At 38.8% G+C, this 21,590-nt stretch overlaps 1 protein-coding gene across 2 annotated transcripts in view; it reads right to left on the bottom strand.

The window, feature by feature from the left end:
- PCNX2 (pecanex 2) overlaps positions 1-21,590 on the bottom strand; it is a 309,377-nt gene that overhangs the window by 199,025 nt on the left and 88,762 nt on the right. For both annotated transcript variants that reach the window (XM_024927813.4, XM_034949151.3), the window contains 2 exons: positions 14,026-14,136; positions 12,824-12,915 (listed from right to left, as the gene is read on the bottom strand). In XM_024927813.4, the coding sequence (XP_024783581.4) occupies positions 12,824-12,915; positions 14,026-14,136 (203 nt within the window). The remainder of the gene's footprint in view (positions 1-12,823; positions 12,916-14,025; positions 14,137-21,590) is intronic.

Genomic DNA, 21,590 nt, shown 5'->3' with positions numbered 1-21,590 from the left:
GACTAACTGAGGGTTTGATTATAAAGTGAATATCAACAGGCCGAATTCTCGCTTTGCTATGCCTTTCATATCAGGTTTAAATACTTTCTTTTTAAAGAAACTGATTTTTTTATCGCATTAAACATAGGGACATTTTTGAGATTGAGGTTTTATACATCCTAAAATAAGAACGAGATTGTACCATTTTGACTCTGTATAAGTCCTATTTCTAGGTCTATTTTTGACATGAATCCCATCTTTAAGTAAAAGGAGTGCTGGGCCCATAAAGTTCCCGAAATTTAGTAGGGAAAGATGTGTCACCCAGTCCCTGAACTGTGCTCTCTCTTCTTACTTCACACACGGCCTGCGGAGTGTCATGTGGCCGGCACGTGTGGGTGTGCAATGGATACCTTCTAGGCTCTGGCATCCCCGAACCCCTAGAGTGCACCCCTGTAGCAGCTCTTGTCCATATTCCTCATGGACCTTGAACACCCCAGAAGGGGCTCCCCCAGTGCCTCGCATTGACCCTAAATTATAGGTCAATATGTGTCCCGCAAATAAATGAACAATTATGTGAACACATATGGCAAGTCAGACTTCACTATCTGCTAAGAGTAGATTCTTCTTATTTCATACTGTTTTCTTCATTTTGGTGAAAAACATGATATGTTTATGAATCAAGACAGTATTTCACTTTTAGAGATAGGTACTGAAGAAAAATGAGATAGTTAGCTGGCAAGACAGAATAACGGGTCCCATGTATCCAAGTCTATCTATAGCTACATGGATAAATACATAGAAATGCACACACACACACACACACATACACACAAATACGTGTACTTCAGGGAAAACATTAACATTTACTTTCCTTCTCATTGCCCTTTTGCAAGTTATCTGTAATTATTCAATCCAAGATTTTTTATAGCATACCTTTTATGTGACACACTAATAGGACATAAAAAGCAGCATATATAAACCACACTCTGTGACTTCAAAGAGCAATGAAAAGTGTGCACAAGCAAGAAGAAACACAGCAACAGCTCCCATGCATTCGGCAGCGACTACCTGACTTGCTGCTTAACATTCACGACCACACGTAGTTTTTAAAACACATCGAAGGTAAAAGTATTGCCCATTTTACACATGAGGAAACAGGCTTTTACTAGTTATTGTGGTAAGTATCTATATTTTTCACATAGAATTGATTATATACAGAAAAAAACAAGGATTGAATGAACATCAATAGGACAATGTTGTCCTCAGGATTCTGGAAGAGAGAAGATAAACTTTGGCTGGTGTCACTGAAACAAGTTTTGTCTTCCATCACTACTAGGGTCACAACAGCTCAAATTCTGGGCCTAGAATGCTGTTTTCCACCTACCCTCTCCTCTCTGTATCCCTCACTCCCCATCAGTCACTACATTTCTGGATTTGATCCCAGCATGCTCTCGGGGCTTACTACCAAAACCCCCAAGTCCAAATCTTACTTCACTCAACAATTGCAATTCCATTTTGAACAACTTCTGAGCTATCAATCAATATTCTTCCTGTTTTTTCCCCAAATCAGTGTCAGCTGACACCGTCAAGCTTGAGGGTCATAATAATCCAGCAGTAACTAGGTTTGAGGGTCAATTCTACTTTTTTGCTGACCAGGAAGGGAAGCATGGCAGAAAGCACGAGCTGGCTGGCTGAGATCGGTTTCCCCTTCATCCTCAGCAGCAGATACTTCCTTGCAATTTGTTCAGACAGCCAAAAGACTTATTATTCCTGGTCTCTTGCAGCTAGAAATGATACAATTCTAGCCAAAAAATATAATGTGAAGTCTGATATAAGTAAAAGTGAGTTAAAACTTAGGTTTTACTTTCAAATTTATTACTATTAGCATTATTAACATTGTGGTTACAGTCATCATAACCACCAACTATTTATGCTAAGAATAGTTATCGTTGGTATTAGCTTTCTATTGCCGTGTAACAAATTACCACAAACTTAGCAGTTTAAAATAACACAAATGTATGATCTCACAGTTTCCTAGGTCAGGTGCTTGAGCAGAGTGTGGCTGCGTCCTCTGCCCAGGGTCTCCTAGACTGAAATGTCAGTGTTGGCTGGACCTCTGATCTTATCTCACACTCGGGGTCCTCTTCCATGCTCACTGGTGGTAGGCAGAGCTCAGCTCCCCCTGGCTGTCGGATTGCAGTCCCCATTTCCTGGATGGCTGTCCACTGGGACCTGTTCTAGCTCCTAGAGGCCTTTGCTCTGGGTCTTTGCCATGTTGCTACCTCCATCAGCAGTTAATAACCTGGCCGTTTACTTCTTCTAGGCCAGTAAGGGAGGGTCTCTACTGCTTTTTCTGTCCCTGCCCTCTGGACCCCCTTTTAAAGGGCTCTTCTGATTAGGTCAGACCCATTCAGAATAATCTCCCTTTTTAGGTCAGACCTACTCAGAGTAATCTCCATTTTTTTGAGACGAAGTCTTGCTCTGTCACCCAGGCTGGAGTGCAGTGGTGTGATCTCGGCTCACTGCAACCTCTGCCTCCCGGGTTCAAGTGATTCTCCTGCCTCAACCTCCCAAGTAGCTGGGATTACAGGTGCACGCCACCATGCCCAACTAATTTTTGTATTTTTAGTAGAGATGGGGTTTCACCATGTTGGTCAGGCTGGTCTCAAACTCCTGACCTCATGATCCACCCTCCTCAGCCTCCCAAAGTGGTGGGATTACAGGCATGAGCCACCACACCGGGCAATCTCCCTTTTAAGTTAAATTTTAATTTAAGTTAAAGTTACCTGATTAGGAACCATAACTACATCTGTGAAATCCCTTCAAGTTTGCCAGATAATGTAACTTCATCACAGGAGTGACATCCCATCCCCTTCACAAGTCCTGCCCACATTCAAGGGGAGGAAATTGTACAAGGCATGTATGCCAGGGGATAGGAGTCTCGGGCCATCTTAGAATTCAGCCTCCCACACCACTTAACAGGAACTTTTAGCCAGGCACTTTATAGACATTATTGATTTGATTCTATTTGCTTCTTAAAACATCCACATGCGGTAGGTACTACTAATCCATTTTACAATGGAAAAAACAATGTGAATTAGTCATGCACCCTTAGGCAAATAAGCATTCTGTGTTTCAGGTTCACCACTGGAAAACAGGAATGTTGATATCTTCCTTATCGATTACATGGAGATATAGCAAGGGGCAAATGAGAAGACACTTCGGAAATTATTTTGTAGGTTAAAGAACCATTGATCTGCAACTGTCTTATATGCTGTGAACTGTTCTTTCAACTAGATAAATATATTTATACTTCAAGTGTGGTAGTGAGGATGGCACAAAAGGAAGACTGAAAAGACATAGATCTGGGACGTGGGGTGTGTGATGCGGAGTAAATTACTTAATCTCTCTTTGGATGTTCACTTCCTCATTTTAAATAATAAAATGAAGGAATTGGACTAGGAGGCATCTCAGGTCCACTTCAGCATTAAATAATATCTAGAACTATGAGTTTGTTTTACATTTACAATTAGATTTTAAACCCTGAGTGCCTGTAAAGTAGCATGATGTTAGGCTGCAATCCTGTGGGACCCAGAAGAAATATAGGAAAAGCTCCCCCGCAAGCAGTTGTTAAGGATACGTGGGAAACATTAAATTATAATAATGTGCTTCAACCTCTGGATCCCCTTGCCATCAATAAAAAAGAATCTCTTTGTAAAGGACAATAAAAAATAGAAATCATAGTTTATCCAGACACAGAAAGCCCAGTTAATTAACTACTGAGCTATTTCTCCAAGGAGCAAATATTCTGGTTGTTTCTGTAGATCACTGTCGAATACTATTTAAGTCAATGAGGGAGTCCATTTATATGTTACTTGGTACCATCTTGGACGAGTCAAAGAGAATATGAAATTAAAAGAGGAATCAAATTTTCTTTCCCTAATTAATATTCCAGAGGACAAAATTAACTCATGGTCTCTGAATCTGCTTCTACCAAGTGATAATAATAAAAATTAAGGAAATAAACACATATATCATGACCCATATGGAAAACTGTATTGCTAGCAAGGCAGCTGACATGCTGAAATGGTTCACAAGGATCCATCAATCCATCATGATGCACTAGAGATGAAAGGAAAAAAAATCAATTCCAGCAATGCAAAGAGTAAGCATAAAAGGTATAAACAAAAGCACCGTTAAACAAGAAGTAGAATCACAGCTCTGGGTAAGTGGGAGTTCGATTGAAGATGGGTGAGCTTTTCTTGTTTCCTAAGGACCCTCTTGACAATTTGCTAACCACATTCATTCAATTCACAGCATTTAATAGGTGCTGCATCTTCAAGTGGAGAGTCAGTCTGAGACCATTAGAAAACTCAGGACGTACAAATGAGAAGGAAGAAATTCAAATTGCTCTATTTTTACCAAAAGGTGTTTCAAAATACGGTTAGAACATTAAGGTTTGTTTGTTTGTTTGTTTGTTTTTTACTACAGACTATAGTATTTATTGCAAATGATCTTTGTTCTATGCTGAGAAAGGGAAGTCAATACCTCCCTGAGATGAAATAAACCCCAGTTTCAATTGGTCAAAGCCTGTTTCAACACCTAAGTAAACCCCAGAGTTCTTGAAATGTTTCTTTCCATCACAGAGTTAATGGCGTGCTTTCAAAATGGAATCTATTTACTCTGATCCAACAATGATTTACACCTATAACAAGCCATAAACTGAATAGAAAACAGAAATAAAAGTCTCAGCCCAGGCTAGAGAATAGAGTTTATCTCTTGGGCTGGCTCTGATCAGTTGGCACTGGCTGACTGTAGTATCTCCTGGGCAGCCCGAGGTACTACTGACCTCAGTTAGAAAAAAATGCTGTGATCAATTAGCAATGTCTGACATGAAAATGGAGCCACATTTGGGGAGGTGAGGGAATAACAGTATCTGTCCAGCAACTAGGTAAAAACCCAAGATACTCTATTTTTTGAATACCAGATTCTTCAGTAGTTTCTAAAACTCTTTAAGAATTTTGCAAGAAAAAGTTGTGTAACAATCCATGAACGCACATTACTTTTGAGAGTATCTGAACTGATAATTATGGGTGTTCAGCATTTGTCAAATGCATGTTAAGTTCCTGAGGAGAAAGGAATGTCTTTTCCTCCTCCCATATCTTTACAGTACCCAGCAGAGCTATTGCTGAACAAATAAATATGTGTCGACTATCACAGAATACGAACTTTTCAGCTTCTGCATCAGTTACAGAGAGCATGCATGTTTCCGTTTCCATTAATCAAGTACAATGATATTTACATCAGATGCTGTTTGCTATTCAGGGTTGCCAAGAAGGGTAAAGTGTGGGGTCCCAGTCCAAATGGCATCAAGAACATCAAGAACAAGATCTCCCTCTCCCTAGAGCTCATTAAGTATCCAATAAAATATTCAAAAAGAGAAAAGCCTGAACCCACACTGGGAACCAGAGCAAGTTACTCGTGCACAAGTCATAGACCCTGAGGAATTTATGCCAGACCTTATATTATAGATGGGTCTAGACTGAAAGAAGATTGTAAGGTGTGACTCCAACTCCTCTCTCCATTTGAAAGACAGTAGTGCACTGAGGAAGTAAACAGGAAAAGACCTCTGCTAACATCACCTAAATGAGAGGCAGAAGGGCTGGAAGTGAGTATAGACCAAGGGGTTTGCAGACATTTTACCACTTGGCCTTGCACTTCTGTGGATGGGCAGTCTGCAGCAACTCCTGCTGTCGTAGAGGCGGCAGCATTTATTCATTCAGGTCATGGATGTAGAAGTTAGAGCCAAGAGGGTAAAACAGAGATAACCACTGTCCCAGGCATTTCTTCATATCTACTGCCTGTGATGAGCTTCCTGATATAACTACCCCAAACTCCATCAATAAGACATTTTCCCTGGGAAAAATCATCTCTGAACTAGTAGTGTATTACTGAAACATGTTTTGTTTCATTTTCCTCTCTTCCTGTGTTTCAGACATGAGGTACCTCTGAAAAGATCTGACCAAGGAGTCTTACAATTCCCTAACAGAAACCAGTTCAATTCTTTCTTGACTATAAGACAAAAGTCATAAAATCTAACATCAATGTGGGCAGCCAAGTGACATATATACATTATGTGGCTCAGGCATAAAAAATGATAGGACATGATGAGACCTGTGAGTTTGCGGTAGCTGTGAGTTACTATTCAGTGTCAGCAGGTTGTTACCAAATGGGAAGGTCAGCCCAGTGTTGCCGGATCTTCACATTGTTTAAGAGAAGTAGGAGAATCATATTTTTACACTGACTGTCCTAATATTAAATCTTGGCTCGAAAAAAATTTTAAACATTCTACAGGCCAAACACAAAACAGGTCTATGAACTGAACAGAGACGATGCTAGGTTATCAAAGACATATTCTCACTGCGAAATGAGGAAAAAAAGCACATGACAAACAAAAAGCATTCTTAAAATGAGATATTTCTCTAAAGGGACCACTTACAGAAGCTTTCTAAAGCACATTTACATCAAAAAAAAGAAATTTTTAGAAAATATCTGATTTAAAGTCTCAACTTTAAAGCTAAGCAAGCAATTATGAAGGTCGAATAATATGAATATCAAATTTCAAACTGCAATTTATCAGTAGACCAAACAGCAAACAATGCAGAAAATAAAATTTATAACTGTAAAATTAGGATAATAGTACTTGTCTCAGTTATGCTATGTGAAGTAAATTATATAAAATATATATCATAGTGCAAAAGAATTCTAGAGATCTGCTGTATAACATTATGCCTGCAGATAACAATACTGAATTGCACACAAAAAGTTAAAAGGATAGATTTCATGTTAAGAGTTCTTACTGTAACAATAAATACATTTTAATTTGCATTTATTATTTAGACTTATATATTATATATAATTATATATTATTTTAATATATTTCAATAATATATATAATTTATATATTATATTATTATAATTTATCAAATTATTTTACATAATTTATATTTTATAAATTATATTTTATAACTAGTATATATATAAACTAGTATAATTCCTAGTACACAATAACTTCTCAATAAATATTTGTTGGTTTCTTCATTCTTGAAATGAGAAACTCTAGAACTGTACCAGAACTCAAAGGAAAACTATAAGGAGAGGAAAATGATGAAAAAGAAATGAGAGACATGAAAGACAGCCAAAAGTTAAAGCCTGTGAAAAATTAAATCATATTATGTGAACAGAATCAACAATGTCATTAATCAAAACATAACAGGGAAACTTTTCCTCTAGATAAAGTTTTCAATATGAAAAGTGAAAATGGGCATGGTGCTCCAGAAAACTTAAAGAGAACCATGCCTAATCATAGTCCACTAACTTCTTTTAAACTTCAGACTGTAGGAAAGAATTCTATAAAAATTCAACAAAGAAATTTTAGCCCTATTGTTTTTCTCTTCAAAACTAAACACTGACAAGTGATGCCAATTCAGATGTAGAAATCCACAAGTGTCCTGCTCACAGCCTGACAACAAGAAAAAGCCAGATAATTTACAAAAATCTCAACTTTAAAATGACTATGATTAATATGTTGAAGAATCTAGTGACAGAAATGGACATCATTCATGCGCAGATGGGTAATTTCGAAAGAAAAATGAAAACTATCTACAGACATCAAATAGAAATGTTGGTTCTTTCGTGAGTTTATCATCGGACTAGACACAGCAGGAGAAAGAACTGGTGAACTTCAAGATAGGTCAGTAAAATTATTAAAACTAAAACCCAAAGAAGGAAAAAAGAGTGGAAAAAAAGACTACAGCATACAAATGATGTGGGGCAATATTAAATGATCTAACATGTATATAATTGGAGGCCCAAGAAGAAAAGAAAAACAGAACAAGGCAGAAGACATATTTGAAATGAGAATGGCTAAAGATTTTCCAAAACAACTCACAAATCAAACGGTTCAGAGAATCCTAAGTAAAATAAAAAATAAACGCCATACACTTAGTCACAGCATTGTCAAATGGCTGAAAACAAAGACAGAGAAAATCTTAAAGGCAGTCAGAGAAAAAAGAAATGTTACTAACAGAGAAACAAATATTGGAATAACGGCAGATTTTTTAATCAGAAATTATACAAGACAAAAGAAAACAGAACATGTTGAAAGTACCAGGGGAAAAAAGCTTTTAAGCAGAATTCTGTACCAGTGAAGATATCCTTCAAAAGTGAAGGCAAAATGAGATGTGTTTCAGACAAAGGCTGAAAGTTTTATTACTAGCAGACCTGCACCATGAGATTTCTTAAAGAAAGTTCTTCAGACAGGAGAAATATGATGGCAAGCAGAAAGATGAATCTACACAAAGAAATGTACATTGCAGAAATTATTTTTTAAAATAACGTAAAGGAAATATAATTTTAAAGATTTTTAAATATCTTTATGAGATAATTGACCACTTAGAGTATAAAAGAATACATCTCATCTAAGAGATCAATAAAACCAAATATTACTATATAAAAAAGTTCAGTAAGAACATAAGCTATTTTATATGAGCTCTTTTATAATATAAAAGGAAACACTTTCCAACTCATTTTATCAAGCCATTACATAATGTCAAAACAAGACAAAGCATTACAAGAAAAGAAAAGTTAGGCTGGGGGCAGTGGCTCACACCTGTAATCCCAGCACTTTGGGAGGCCGAGGCAGGCGGATCACGAGGTCAGGAGATTGAGATCATCCTAGCTAACATGGTGAAACCCCATCTCTACTAAAAAATACAAAAAATTAGCTGGGCGTGGTGGTGGGCTCCTGTAGTCCCAGCTACTCGGGAGGCTGAGGCAGGAGAATGGCATGAAACCAGGAGGTGGAGCTTGCAGTGAGCCAAGATCACGCTGCTGCACTCCAGCCTGGGTGACAGAGTGAGATTCCATCTCAAAAAAAAAAAAAAAAAATTAGAGAACTAGAAACTTCATAGACATCAAATTTCTCAACAAAATATTGTTAAATAAAATTGAGCAATATATTTAAAAAGACAATATGGCATGACCAAATGGGGCCCATCCTTTAAATGGAATGTTGGTTCTACACTGAATAATTTATGTAATTCTTCCTAACAATTGCTTTAAAAAAAATCATTATGGTCTTCTCAATAGATGCAGAAAAAAAGTGACAAAATTTAACATCATTTATGATGATAACTCTCAGCAAATTAGAAATCTAAGGGAAATGACTCAGCCCAATAAAGGGCATCTGGAAAATTTCCATAGCTAACTTCATACTTAATGGTGAAAGACTTTTCCCCTAAACTTGGGAGCAAGGCAAAGATGTCTGATTTCAGCACTTTGTCAACATTGCTCTGGAGGTCCTAGCCACTGCAATAAAGCAAGAAAAAGAAATCAAAGGCATACAGGCTGGAAAGGAAAATAAAATTGTGTTTATTGATAGACATGACAATCTATGGTAGACAATCTTAAAGAAATTACTAAAATACTACCAGAACTAATACATTTGTTTAGCAAGCTTGCAAGATAAAGGCTGAAATATTACAAAATAAATTGTATTTAGTATTACTTAACAATTGAAAATTTAAATTATAAAACACAATGCCATTTAAAATAACATATAATGCACAAAAAGGTGCAATAGTTGCAGGTTGAAAGATACAAAATACTCCTGACCTGAGAACGAAGTAACAAAGACTGTGGTATATGGAACAATATACCATGTTCATGGATCAAAAAGTTACTGTTAAGATGTCAGTTCTCCCCAAATTGATCTACAAATTCATCATAATCCCAATGAAAATTTTTGCAAATTTTGGTAGGAATTGTCAAACATAGTGTAAAACTTACTTTTAAAGAAATATGACCTTTAATAGCAAAAACAATTTTGAAAAAGAATAAAATTGGGAGACACACTATCTGATTTCAAAGCATATTATATAGCTGCAGTAATAAAAACAATGTAATACTAACATAAAGAAAGGCATGCAGAACAATGAAATGATTAATTTTTGGTTCTAAACGTTCCATGATAATTCAATGGAGAAAGGTTAGTGTTTTCAACAAATGGTACTAGTAAATCTCAACCTTCACCTCATGTCATACACAAAAATCATCTCAAAAGAGATTTCAAATCTAAATATAAGTATATTCAAATCAAATCTAAATATAATACAACTATAAAACTTGTAGTACAAGAATATTTGTGACTTAGGGTTAGGTAAATGCTAGGTAAGACATAAAAAAACCCCATAAAATAAATATTAGATAAATTGGACTTCATTGTAACTAAAAATTTCTGCTTTTCAAAATATACTGTTAAAAAAATGAGAAGACAAGCCACAGCCTGAAAAAAAAAAATGTGTGTAGCATATATCTGTTAAAGGACTTGTATCTAGATTATGTAAAGAACTCTTATGTCTCAATAATATGGCATACATATAATTTTTAAATGGACAAAAGACAAGCAAATTTTTCATCAATGAAGTTATACAAATGTGAAACATACAAAAAGATGTTCAACACTATTCATTATTGGAGAAATGCAAATTAAAACTACAATCAGATACTGGTTCACACGAGAATGGATTTAAGAAAAACCTGACAGTACTAACTGTCAGCAAGAACCTAGAACACTTGGAAATCAAAGATTATGTGAGGGTAGGGAAAAGAAAAATGGTATAGAAACTGGACAACAGTTTGGCAATTTCTTATAAAGTTAAATAAAAACTTACCATGTGATCTAGCAATCTCACTCAGGTATTCACTTAGGATAAATAAAAACATTGTATGGAGAGGGGACTGACTGCAAGTGAACATGAAAACATACTTCTGGATGGGGGAACAGTTTGTGTCATGATTGTGATGGTGGTAACTTGTCTACACACAGTTGTCAAAATACATCTAACTGTACACTTGAAATTAGTGGATTTTATTGTATATACATCATGCCCTGACAGATTTGATTCCAGAGAAGCTTCAAAGACAGAAATCTGATGAATGGTGGCCAGAGGCTGGAGATAGGGGAAGAGACTGACTACAAGGAATTCAAGAACATTTTTTGAGTTGGTGAAAATGCTCTCATAACTTGATTGTAGGATTATTTATTTATTTATTTATTTATTAAAACTAACCAAACTGGACATTTTCAAAAGCTGAACTTTAAACCTGACTTTTAAAAATTAATGAACAAGCAAACAAATAATTCCAGAACACAACAGAGCAATATACTAAGGTGCCTGCAGAAAAACACCTGTGACCCCAGAGTTGTATAGGCAGCCATTTTACCAAAAGACAGTGGAAAGATGTTCTCAGAAGTACAAGGACTCAGAAAATACTCATCCAAGTACTTTTCCTAAATGAAGTATACCTGGGATCCTATGATTAAATAAAGGAACATAGGTCAAAAGAAAGAACACCGGAAACACTGTTTAGATAATTGTTGGTCTACATGACAGGATAAATGTGGTAACAAACGGGCCACTACAAGCACATAAATTACCTTTGTATATTAGATACAGAAACCTTCCTCCCAGGCCCCTCCCCTTTTTTTCTGAAAGAAAATATCTATATGATAGGAATAGAAGGAGCAAGATAATTACTCCATTGATTACTGTGAAATATTGAGAGAGAAAAATGTTGAATTCATTCTCTTTCACAAAGGGAAATAAACAATTATCTTTCTGCCACTGACATTGATCAGTTTAATATGATTTAAGTTAATCTTTTTAAAAAGTGAGTTAAGAAATGTTACGTGATTTATATTAAAAACACTTTGGAACATATATTATTTTTATTTACTCTTTTACATTTAATTTTTGTTTTATCAAAGGAGTACCTGTGGTTTAAACTGTTAAACCGTAAGTCCAGAAATATGTATAATATTAATTTATTTGTTACTGATTGAAGATGCCCCTGAGGACATTATGTATACTGTTATTTTTAGACTTAATGGCCACTCTACAGCTCTACAACACTGAAAACAAACAGTAGTGGTCCCACCTACACAAACCCCTGCCCTAATTCCCGCTTCCTGAAGGCAATGACTCAGCTATTTCTTCTCCATATTTACTTCCATATTTTCAAATGAAATACTTGCTGTGCTATTTCTTGATTTTTATTTTCAATTTTAGATGTTATTTGCTGATTTTCTAATATGGAAGACAGGATTTGGAACTCCTCCATCACACTTCACCTCCCCCATTCTTCTATTAGCGATATAACATGATGATTACTCAGATTACTATATAAATATGGTTCACAGCTGAGCCAGGTACCTACAATAGATACGTTTCTTGCCTGACACAACTTTGTGTTTTCTGAAGTTCGTGTTTATCTTGTTTTCTCATCATCTTAGGCTTCCCTTGCTGCCAGGTTAGGTTTGTATTTTCCCCTTCTGGGTAAGTCTATAGTCCCTCTGTTTTCTAGATTCTAATATTTTGTGGCTGTCATATCCTCTTCTGTCCTCTTGTCTATCTAGCTTTAAGCAATTGTATTCCTTTATTGTCTTTTGAGTGGTATTTCAGGAAGTGAAGGCAGACACATGGGTTCCACTGACCAACATGTTAAGCAGCAGCCCCTCCCACTGTCACTAACCGATCTTAGCAGAGAGACATCTGCAGAGGGGAGGCCAGGCCAGGAGGTGGGGGGCCTTTCACATTAGGGCCAACCAGGCATCCTGACCTGTCTTCTAACACTACTGAGGCCTCACTCAGCCACACAGTCACTCCCTGATTTGCACAGATCCGATTTCTCTTGTAATTTTGGAAAAAACATTCATTTGTTTAAAAAAATAAGTTAATTTAATGACTCGAGAAGGATGAGGGCCCATGGTCCTCACACCTACCTTCACTGCACTGAAGCAGACCGCGTGGAGCAGGGCGGCAGCCAAGACGCTCCGGGCCACACTGTAAACAGCCGAGGTTATCCCAGACACAGCTGGAACACAAACATCAACAGTTCTTTTCTAGATCCGCCATTCTTAAAATCAACAAATGTAAAACAGTGAAGAGATGGTTGCACATTCGCATACAAGATGCCTGCTGAAGGGGTAAAGAATACATCTATGGGATCCATCAAAAGGCACTGGGTGACTCACAGGTGCAAGAAAGAGACTACCATTAACTAAAATTTCAAGAGGAAAGTACTCAGAAAGAATGCTTTACAATGTTCTTAAAAGACCATGTGAATGTGTCAGAATGAAGGTAGGGAGACCTCATGGCTTACAGTTGAAAGCTGGTGGTCAAGGAAAAGGTCCTAGATAGCAATTCAATAGAATAAATGGGAAGGAGAAGGAGGGAGAAGGCAGGAGGAGAGAGGAGACGGGAAAGGGAATAAGCAAGTGTCCCTATGTAGTGTGTGTGTGTGTGTGTGTGTACGTGTATGTGTTATGGGGGTGGTAACAGTGATTGCATTATGCACATGATTTCATTTACTCTTTATAGCAACCCTATGAGGTCATGATGTTTATTTCCATTTAGAGAAGAGAAGAGTAGGCTGAAAAGTTAAGCAATTTATGTCACGTCGTGAGATTATATCCACCTTGGTCTGAATCTAAAGTATGACATTAAAAGGGTCACAGTGATGGTTTAGGGACACAGATCACCTGTCTCTATAGGTACACACACAATACACAGCACAGTGTCAACCCACAAGCTCACCACATTGATGCACTCCCAGACTTGAGCATGTGTGTGCTCAAATACACACACACACACTTATATCCACTCACACATGCTCACACACATTCACACATGGAGTGTTTTTTTAGGGAATAGTTTGAAGGGCCTCAAACCTATTCCAAATCACAGAGAATTTACCCTTCCTTGTCTCTGTGCTTACGCTCAACCAAGCTAAGTGGACCTCTTCCAATTTGGCTACAGGAAATCTGGACAGGCCCATCATCACCCAGACTGATCCAAACTGAAGTCATTTAAATGCTCAGGACAAAGAAAACCTAACTAGCCTCTCATCTCCTGCCTAAGGCTATTTAGTCCTTATCTGAACTCTGAATTCCTTTACAGGAAGAATAGAATGTAAACGACTTACCAGAACCACCAAAAAACAGCATGTCAATTTGCTCCAAAAGATAAGTGCAGAAAGTGTTGATTTGCGGGAAGAGCCCAAGGAGGGAAATAGCAGGGAAGCAATATAAAAATACTGAAAATGAACAAACAAAATTGACGATAAGCATGGGGAACTGTGTTGCCAAGGCTCCTGCTGCAGTGCTGTCTCTCTCCCCTTCCAAACCACCCCACCCAGGAATACTGGAGGCAATCTTTTTTTTTTTTTTTTTTTTTTTTTTTTTGAGATGGAGTCTCGCTCTGTCGCCCAGGCTGGAGTGCAGTGGCGCGATCTCGGCTCACTGCAACCTCCACGGAGGCAATCTTAGACTCCTCTCACCCGGAGGAAACTGGAGGCTGAGACGGAAATGTGTCTGTGGATACAACAAGGAGCTGATCCTGAAAAGAAGTACTGATGAAAGGAACGCACACAAGGCCAGGACTGAGCAAAGACTTCAGGGGTGGTGAGTGAGAGTAGAATCATCTTCAGTTTGAAAGAGTAGGCTTGGACATGGGGGAGATGAGGGCAAGAGAAAGGAAACTGGGAAAACTACAGGAACATAAAAAAAACACAGGACAGGACAGGCACGGTGGCTCACACCTGTAATTCCAGCACTTTGGGAGGCCGAGGTGGGCGGATCACCTGAGGTCAGGAGTTTGAGACCAGCCTGGCCAACATGGCGAAACCCCACCTTTACTAAAAAAAAATACAAAAATTAGCCGGGCTTGGTGGCGGGCGCCTGTAGTCCCAGCTACTCGGGAGGCTGAGGCGGGAGAATGGCGTGAACCCGGGAGGCGGAGCTTGCAGTGAGCCAAGATGGCGCCACTGCACTCCAGCCTGGGCGACAGAGCAAGGCTCCGTCTCAAAAAAAAAAAAAAAAGTTGGTATACCTATGTAATGAACCTGCATGTTCTGCACATGGATCCCAGAACTTAAAGTATTAAAAAAAAAAAAAAAAAAAAAAAGTTGGTTAAAATTCACTATGGAACAAAGTACTGAGGAACTGTTCCAAGTCTTTGTGAAAGTAAAATTTTATGTCATGAACATGGCTGTCTATAATAACAGGGGCTGTGGTTGGTGTTGCAGCCATGTTTTGATACAGGTGGTGATTTTGTTGTGATAATTTTTGTGCCAAGATTTCAACTATATCGTAAAAAAGTAGAGCATCTGAAAGCAGTTTATTTCTCAACCAAAGCAGACAAAAAGGCACAAATACTGATATGCTATACATAACTATATAAGACATCATTTCTTTTTCAGTTTCTATCAATAGAAAGGAGAGATACAAGAAATAAATAGAAATTTAATTACAGAACATATAGTCATGAGCATAGAAATTTTAATCCACAAAATTCCATAAAATTTCAAACAAACTGAGAAGAGCTTCTCTTTACTTTGGGGTCAAAACCCAGCAATAACAATTTTGTGCTATGCTATATCTGCCAATTCCGGATCAGGGCAGAGGGAAGGTCCAATGAGATTTATTATTTGCCTTTCCAAATGCTGTATGTGTATGTGACAAAAACTACTCTGAGAATGAAGAACCACAGGGAAAAGTCTAGGTATGGAATGATATGAAAGGCAAAGCCAGATATTGGGAGCTATTTGGTAAATCAAGGATAAAGAGATATTCTGTATAAGAAATACATTAGCCAGTGCAACAAAACCCAAAGAAATGAAAAGAATTGGAACACAGTGAAAAATGGCATGAGGAAGATAAAATGGTAAGAAATACCAGAAAGTCATCCCTGGAGATGCTCTGGCTGTGGGTGTAGAATTGGAACTTAATGAAACAATACAGGAAGAACAGCAGTCAACAAGGAGGTCCATGCACTAGATCCTCTCCAAAACATCCTGGAGGAGGAAAGCTCTAGTCTTTAAAATAAATGTCGTGGAGGTGGAATGGGAGGAAGAGGGAGTCCATGTGTCTCATCTGTCAGGTTGCAGTGAACGTGAAGGAAAAAGCAGCCAAATGCTTGTTATGTTACCAGGACTTGAGGAAAATGACACTTGAAATTGCTGAAATTATTTTGTCCTTTTTTTTTCGGAAGTAAAAAAGTCTTTGTGGCTGTTCATAATTTTCCCTGTGAACAAACATTTTCTGTTAGCATACCACTGAGTGGGCCTATAATTTTCTCTCACTTCTTCCTAACTTCTTATTTTCCTTAATAATTATAGTCAATGCAGAAACTTCTGGCACAGTTCCATTTCTTTTTAAGCAAAATTCATAAATAAAAATATAGTAGCTTAAGCTTATTTCTTTTATCAAATGTGAGTGATATAAATTACCATATTTGCAGGTTTGAGGGGCAAGCAGTCAGAATTAAAATGGCACAGAAATAAAACTAAATGTCCTCATATGGACTGAGGCCAAGAAATGAGCCTTTAAACAAGACATAGGAGTGGGACGTCTGGGTGTTTAGGGAAAGGTGAGTACAATCCAGTGATTTGTTCTAAAACCTCCACTTATCTCCAAAGTTACAGTCTCCGTTATTGAAGATGCATTATTTTTGGCAGGGATTTATAAACCTAAGGACCAAAAATAAAACATAAAACTCCCAGGTCTGAAAAAAGCAAAAACAAAAAAACACAGAGCAGAGGCCATTTGATAAACAACCCATCCAGTGCTTGGACCCGGCTACAGCTGATGGACATTTCATCGTGCCTGAACTTTTTCCATGCCAGAGAACTCATTTCACTAAGCAACCTATTCTATGGTAGGGCAGCTCTAACCCAAACCGTTTTACTGGGTTCTTTGTACTGAGCTGTAACCCATCTTCTATCTGCTGGAACTAGTTATTATGGCTACAAAAGAGAATAAAATCCCTCCCCTTCAACCTGGCAGCATTTTAAGGATCTGAAGCTATTGTGTGTACTAGCACTCAAGTGTTTCTTCCCTGGGTTGGACATTCCCAGTTCCATTACCCAGTTTCCAGACCCCATACAGGCCATGTGGCTACACACTCCTCCGGGCATGCTCTAGTTTTGTTACTGCTCCTTTTGAAATACGGTACTAAGAATCAGAGACCTTTTGGCTTTCTCACCCACAGGATAATTTCAAAGCCAGTCTCACTCAGAGGTTTTTGCTCAAGGAAAGTAATGTAAATTCCAGCCAGAGGTCACCAGTCTCAGACTGAGCACAGGAAATGAGTGCGGACTAATAACTTTCACCTTATTCCTGGGGATAAAAATAAAGAATATTTTTTCTTATAATGAAAGGAAAAGTGCACAGAGTAATATTCTGAACATATATGAGGGATCATAAAAGAAAAAGAAATTACATAGGAATATTATTCTGTGCTTCTACCTCCTTATTCATCTGAATTTCTCCTCCTTCAATCATCTGATGTTTCCTTCTTCCTTTGAGATGTTTCTCTCCTTGCATTATACATGACAAGGAGTTTCTCCATCCTTCCCACCTGCCCCATGTCCACCTGACTTATCTCATACCACTGGCTCAGGCATTTGATCTCTTCTGCACAAGGAGGCAGAAGGAGATGCTGATACTGGACTGGCCTCGCTCCTTGACTGTCCCTCTCCTCTGCCACCTCCTCCTGCTCTGACAGGGTGATGGTTTAATTGCAGGAACCAGGAGTGGCAGTGGGTAACCATACATCACCAACAAGACACTGCTCTAGGAAATACTCCATGCTCCCCAGCACCTGCCAGAGGAGGACCACTTGTACCCAACACAGCATGAGAAGCACAATAAATCGACGGGAAACAGTGTCACATGGACCTAATTCTTCTCCCTTGTCCTTTTTCTTAAACGCTCCTTGTTACAGGTTGAATTATGTTCCCACAAAAGATGTTGAAGTTCTAACTCCCAGTAACTCTAAATGTGACCTTGTTTGGAAATAGGGTCTTTGCAGATTATTGAGTTAAGCTGAGGCCCTTAGGGTCCATCTGGACCCTAATTCAATATGACTGGTGTCCTTATGAAAAGGAGAAATTTGGACACAGAGGCACACATGCACACAGGGGACACCATGTGAATATACAGGAGAAGAATGCCATCTACAAGCCAAGGAGAATGGCCTGGAACAGGTCCTTCTTTAGTGCTTTCAGAGGACAACACCTTGAGTCTGGACTTCTGGCCTCCGGAACTGCAAGACAATAATCTTCTGTTGTTCTAAGCCACCCAGTGGGGAGTACTTTGTTACAGTGGCTTCAGGAAGTATTACGCTTCCTAGAGCTGTACACTTCTTTTTCCTCCTAATAACCTTTTGTTTTCTCCCAATGTTTTTCTTCTCTCCTTGCTAGTTCCTCCATATAGCAATGGCAGCAGCTTTAGACTACTTACATCCCTTGCTAGTTGAGGGAATAGACAGCGAATAAGTTCCACAAGGAAGAAATGACTTTAAGTAGCCCTTGTGTTCCCACGTAAAGTCAGAAAAGTAGTGTGAGCCACTATCTCTTTCCTTTCTCTCCCATTCGTTCTAAATTTGTTTCACAACCTTTTCCTGCTCAGTGCAAATTAGTATGTTTAACACATTCATTCCATAGGGATTGCTATTGTTCTATTTTTCTATTTATCTTTACCCCAGAAGTTATTTAATGGGCTTGCTGGATTATTTATCGCCATTTTTACTTGTCACTGTTGACAAGCAAACAAAAATATGTATTAGGCAGAAGCTTTAATGAGAGAAAGGGAATTCCAGTGGAAAAGATAAGAATGTTCCCTCTCCAATCCCTAATGAAATTGATTTAAAAATAAAATAAAATAAGAATATGCATAGCTAGTAGGATATTCTAGAACAAGGGTTACTGCTAAAAGTAAAATCTTAGGCTTTTAACAATTATTTAAGACATTAAGGTCTTATTTTTTGAGCTTTAATAACACCTCACATCCCAATGCCATTGTAAGTTTGCCACACCAAGACAACTACACTTATTCCAAAGTTGACTTTTTTATAGTAGCAAATAAAAATTTTAAAAACCAGGAATGAGGGAGATACCCATGTACAGAAAAGCAATTTGTAAATGGAAGACACATCATGCTCTTCATGCCCCAAACCTCTTTCTACAGATTATTGGCAAAAGGCACTTTTTAAGTCCCTACTTATTCTAAGGGCTGAGTTAAACGGTCCAAATGGACTATAGCCTTATCTGACTTATGAATGGGAAGTATTCCAAAAGTTATTTGCATATAAATATCTTTAGTACTTAAAGCAGACTTTCGGCCAGGCATGGTGGCTCATGCCTATAATCCCAGCACTTTGAGAGGCCAAGGCGGGTGGATCACCTGAGGTCAGGAGTTCGAAACTAGCCTGGCCAACATGGTGAAACCCCGTATCTACTAAAAAATACAAAAATTAGCTAGGTATGATGGCACGCGCCTATAATCCCAGCTACTTGGGAGGCTGAGGCAGGAAGAATCGCTTGAACCCAGGAGGCAGAGGTTGCAGTGAACCTAGATCGTGCCTCTGCACTCTACTGAGTAACAGAGATAGATCCCATCTCAAAAAAAAACAAAAACAAAACAAAACAAAAAACACGGACTTTAATGTTCATTAGTTCATCCTTTCAACAAATGTTTATTTAGTGCCTCTAAATGCCAGACACTGCTAAGGATTCAGTGGTAAGAAAGCATGCAGGGTCTCTGCCTTGCCTTTTCTGAGCGAATAAGATAGTGAGAGGGACAGGCATTATTTTGGTATTACAAATGTGAGCAGATTGCTACAAAATGGGCTAAGGACTATGAAAGTGTGGGTAGTGAGAGGATAGACAATGGGGCCAAACTTAGGGAAATGAGGTGTTATGAGCCAGCATAATGAAGGACGGGGGAGGCTGCAGAACAGCTTCCAAGTGGAAGGAGCACAATGTGTGAGAAGGGGATGAGAAGGGGCCACAGTAATTACGGCTCCAGCTCAAGCCACAGATCCCTGGGACCTGTAAGAGGTGGCACTCTATCAACACTAACCCACATTCAAGATCCCAGGAAAAGATGGCTGGGGGTACCCAAGAGGGAGTGTGGAGTGCAGAGAGAGAAAAGGCAGCATTTTGACATAGACAATCGTTTCTTGGACATCTTCCAAAATTATTTTATGCTTTCTCCTTCTCTAATCTCCAGGTCCTCATGTGCCCTTGATTTTATGCTTTCTCCTTCTCTAATCTCCAGGTCCTCATGTGCCCTTGAGCTGTGGACTCCAACACTGCTGTTTGCAAAAAGAAGATGGCAGGAAAGGATGGCCCTGCAAAGTGTGCCATCATGAGTGAGCATCTCTGTCTACTCAAACTCTGATTTTTTCATTGCAGCCGACTTAGTGAGGAATATGGGCGCACTAAGTTATAAAATATAAGAATGACAGAAGGCCTTTCTTGTTGTGTATGTGTTTGTTCCAACTGATAGGACTGAAAAAAAAGTAAAGTAAAAAATATCAGGAAGGATAGAAGCAAATATTCTTGGGCAGGAGGGCACTGACTGGGAGATCAAATTATGGATCTGTTCTTATTTTTTTTCCAACATGTTTCTGTTTCCTAATTGAGCTCAGAGGTTCTCTGAAGCGTGGTGCGTAATCCTTTGGCATTAAGAAGCTATTCTGGCCAGGCACGGTGGCTCACGCCTGTAATCCCAGCACTTTGGGAGGCTGAGGTGGGCGGATCACTTGAGGTCAGACCAGCCTGGCCAATATGGTGAAACCCTGTCTCTACTAAAAATACAAAAATTAGCCGGGCATGGTGGCACATGCCTGTAATCCCAGCTACTTGGGAGGCTGAGGCTGGAGAATCGCTTGAATCCAGGAGGTGGAGGTTGCTGTGAGCCAAGATTGAATCACTGTACTCCAGCTTGGGAGACAGAGCGAGACTCCAACAAAAAAAAAAAAGAAGAAGAAGAAGAAGCTACTCTGCTTCTCAAATGATGTAACAGGAAAAGATGTGTTGAGGATGCATAGAAAGGTGGGCTTGTGGTGGGTTGGGCACTGGGGGAGTAAGAATGAAGAGTTCACTATCAAAGCAGCAGGAAGAGGAACGGGAAGCCAGAGGGTAGAATGCCTACCAGGGTTTTCACCTATAAGGAGCACAAACAAAGCTTACACCATACCTGGGCACTCTCCCTGGTTCCACTAGAGAGATTCAGGGGGGCTGTCACAGAAGTTGGGAAAGGATGATGTGGGACCAAAGGCTTTGACAGTCTCTTGAGTAAGATTTCCAGCTGGCAAGCGAGAGATCCAGCTAGTGATGTTGGTAGAAGCTACCCTTTATCAACTCAGCTGGTCAATGTGATCACAGACAATAACAAGTTGGCAGGTGTGCAAACCCCTGGATGTCTCTGCAAGAATTCTCAGAGCATATGCCGTCGGGTCAATACCGGAGCAATCACTTTGCATAATAGGGACAACAACAGCTGATGCTTGGTGCCCAGCACTGCTCTCTATGTCTAAGTATACCAACTCATTTAAAATTTTCAGTAATTTCTGAGGTGGCCAATATTTTTGCCTTTATATCACAGTTAAGTTTTGCTCAAAGTCATATACCTAGTGAAGTGGCAAAGCTGGGATTCAAACCATCAGCAGTTTGGCTCCAGAGTCAGGGCTCAAAACCATACA

Source organism: Pan paniscus, chromosome 1, assembly GCF_029289425.2.
Source record: "Pan paniscus chromosome 1, NHGRI_mPanPan1-v2.0_pri, whole genome shotgun sequence".
Taxonomy (NCBI): Eukaryota; Metazoa; Chordata; class Mammalia; order Primates; family Hominidae; genus Pan; species Pan paniscus.
Note: the sequence above shows the minus strand (reverse complement) of the source record. Positions and strands in the feature narration are given on the sequence as shown.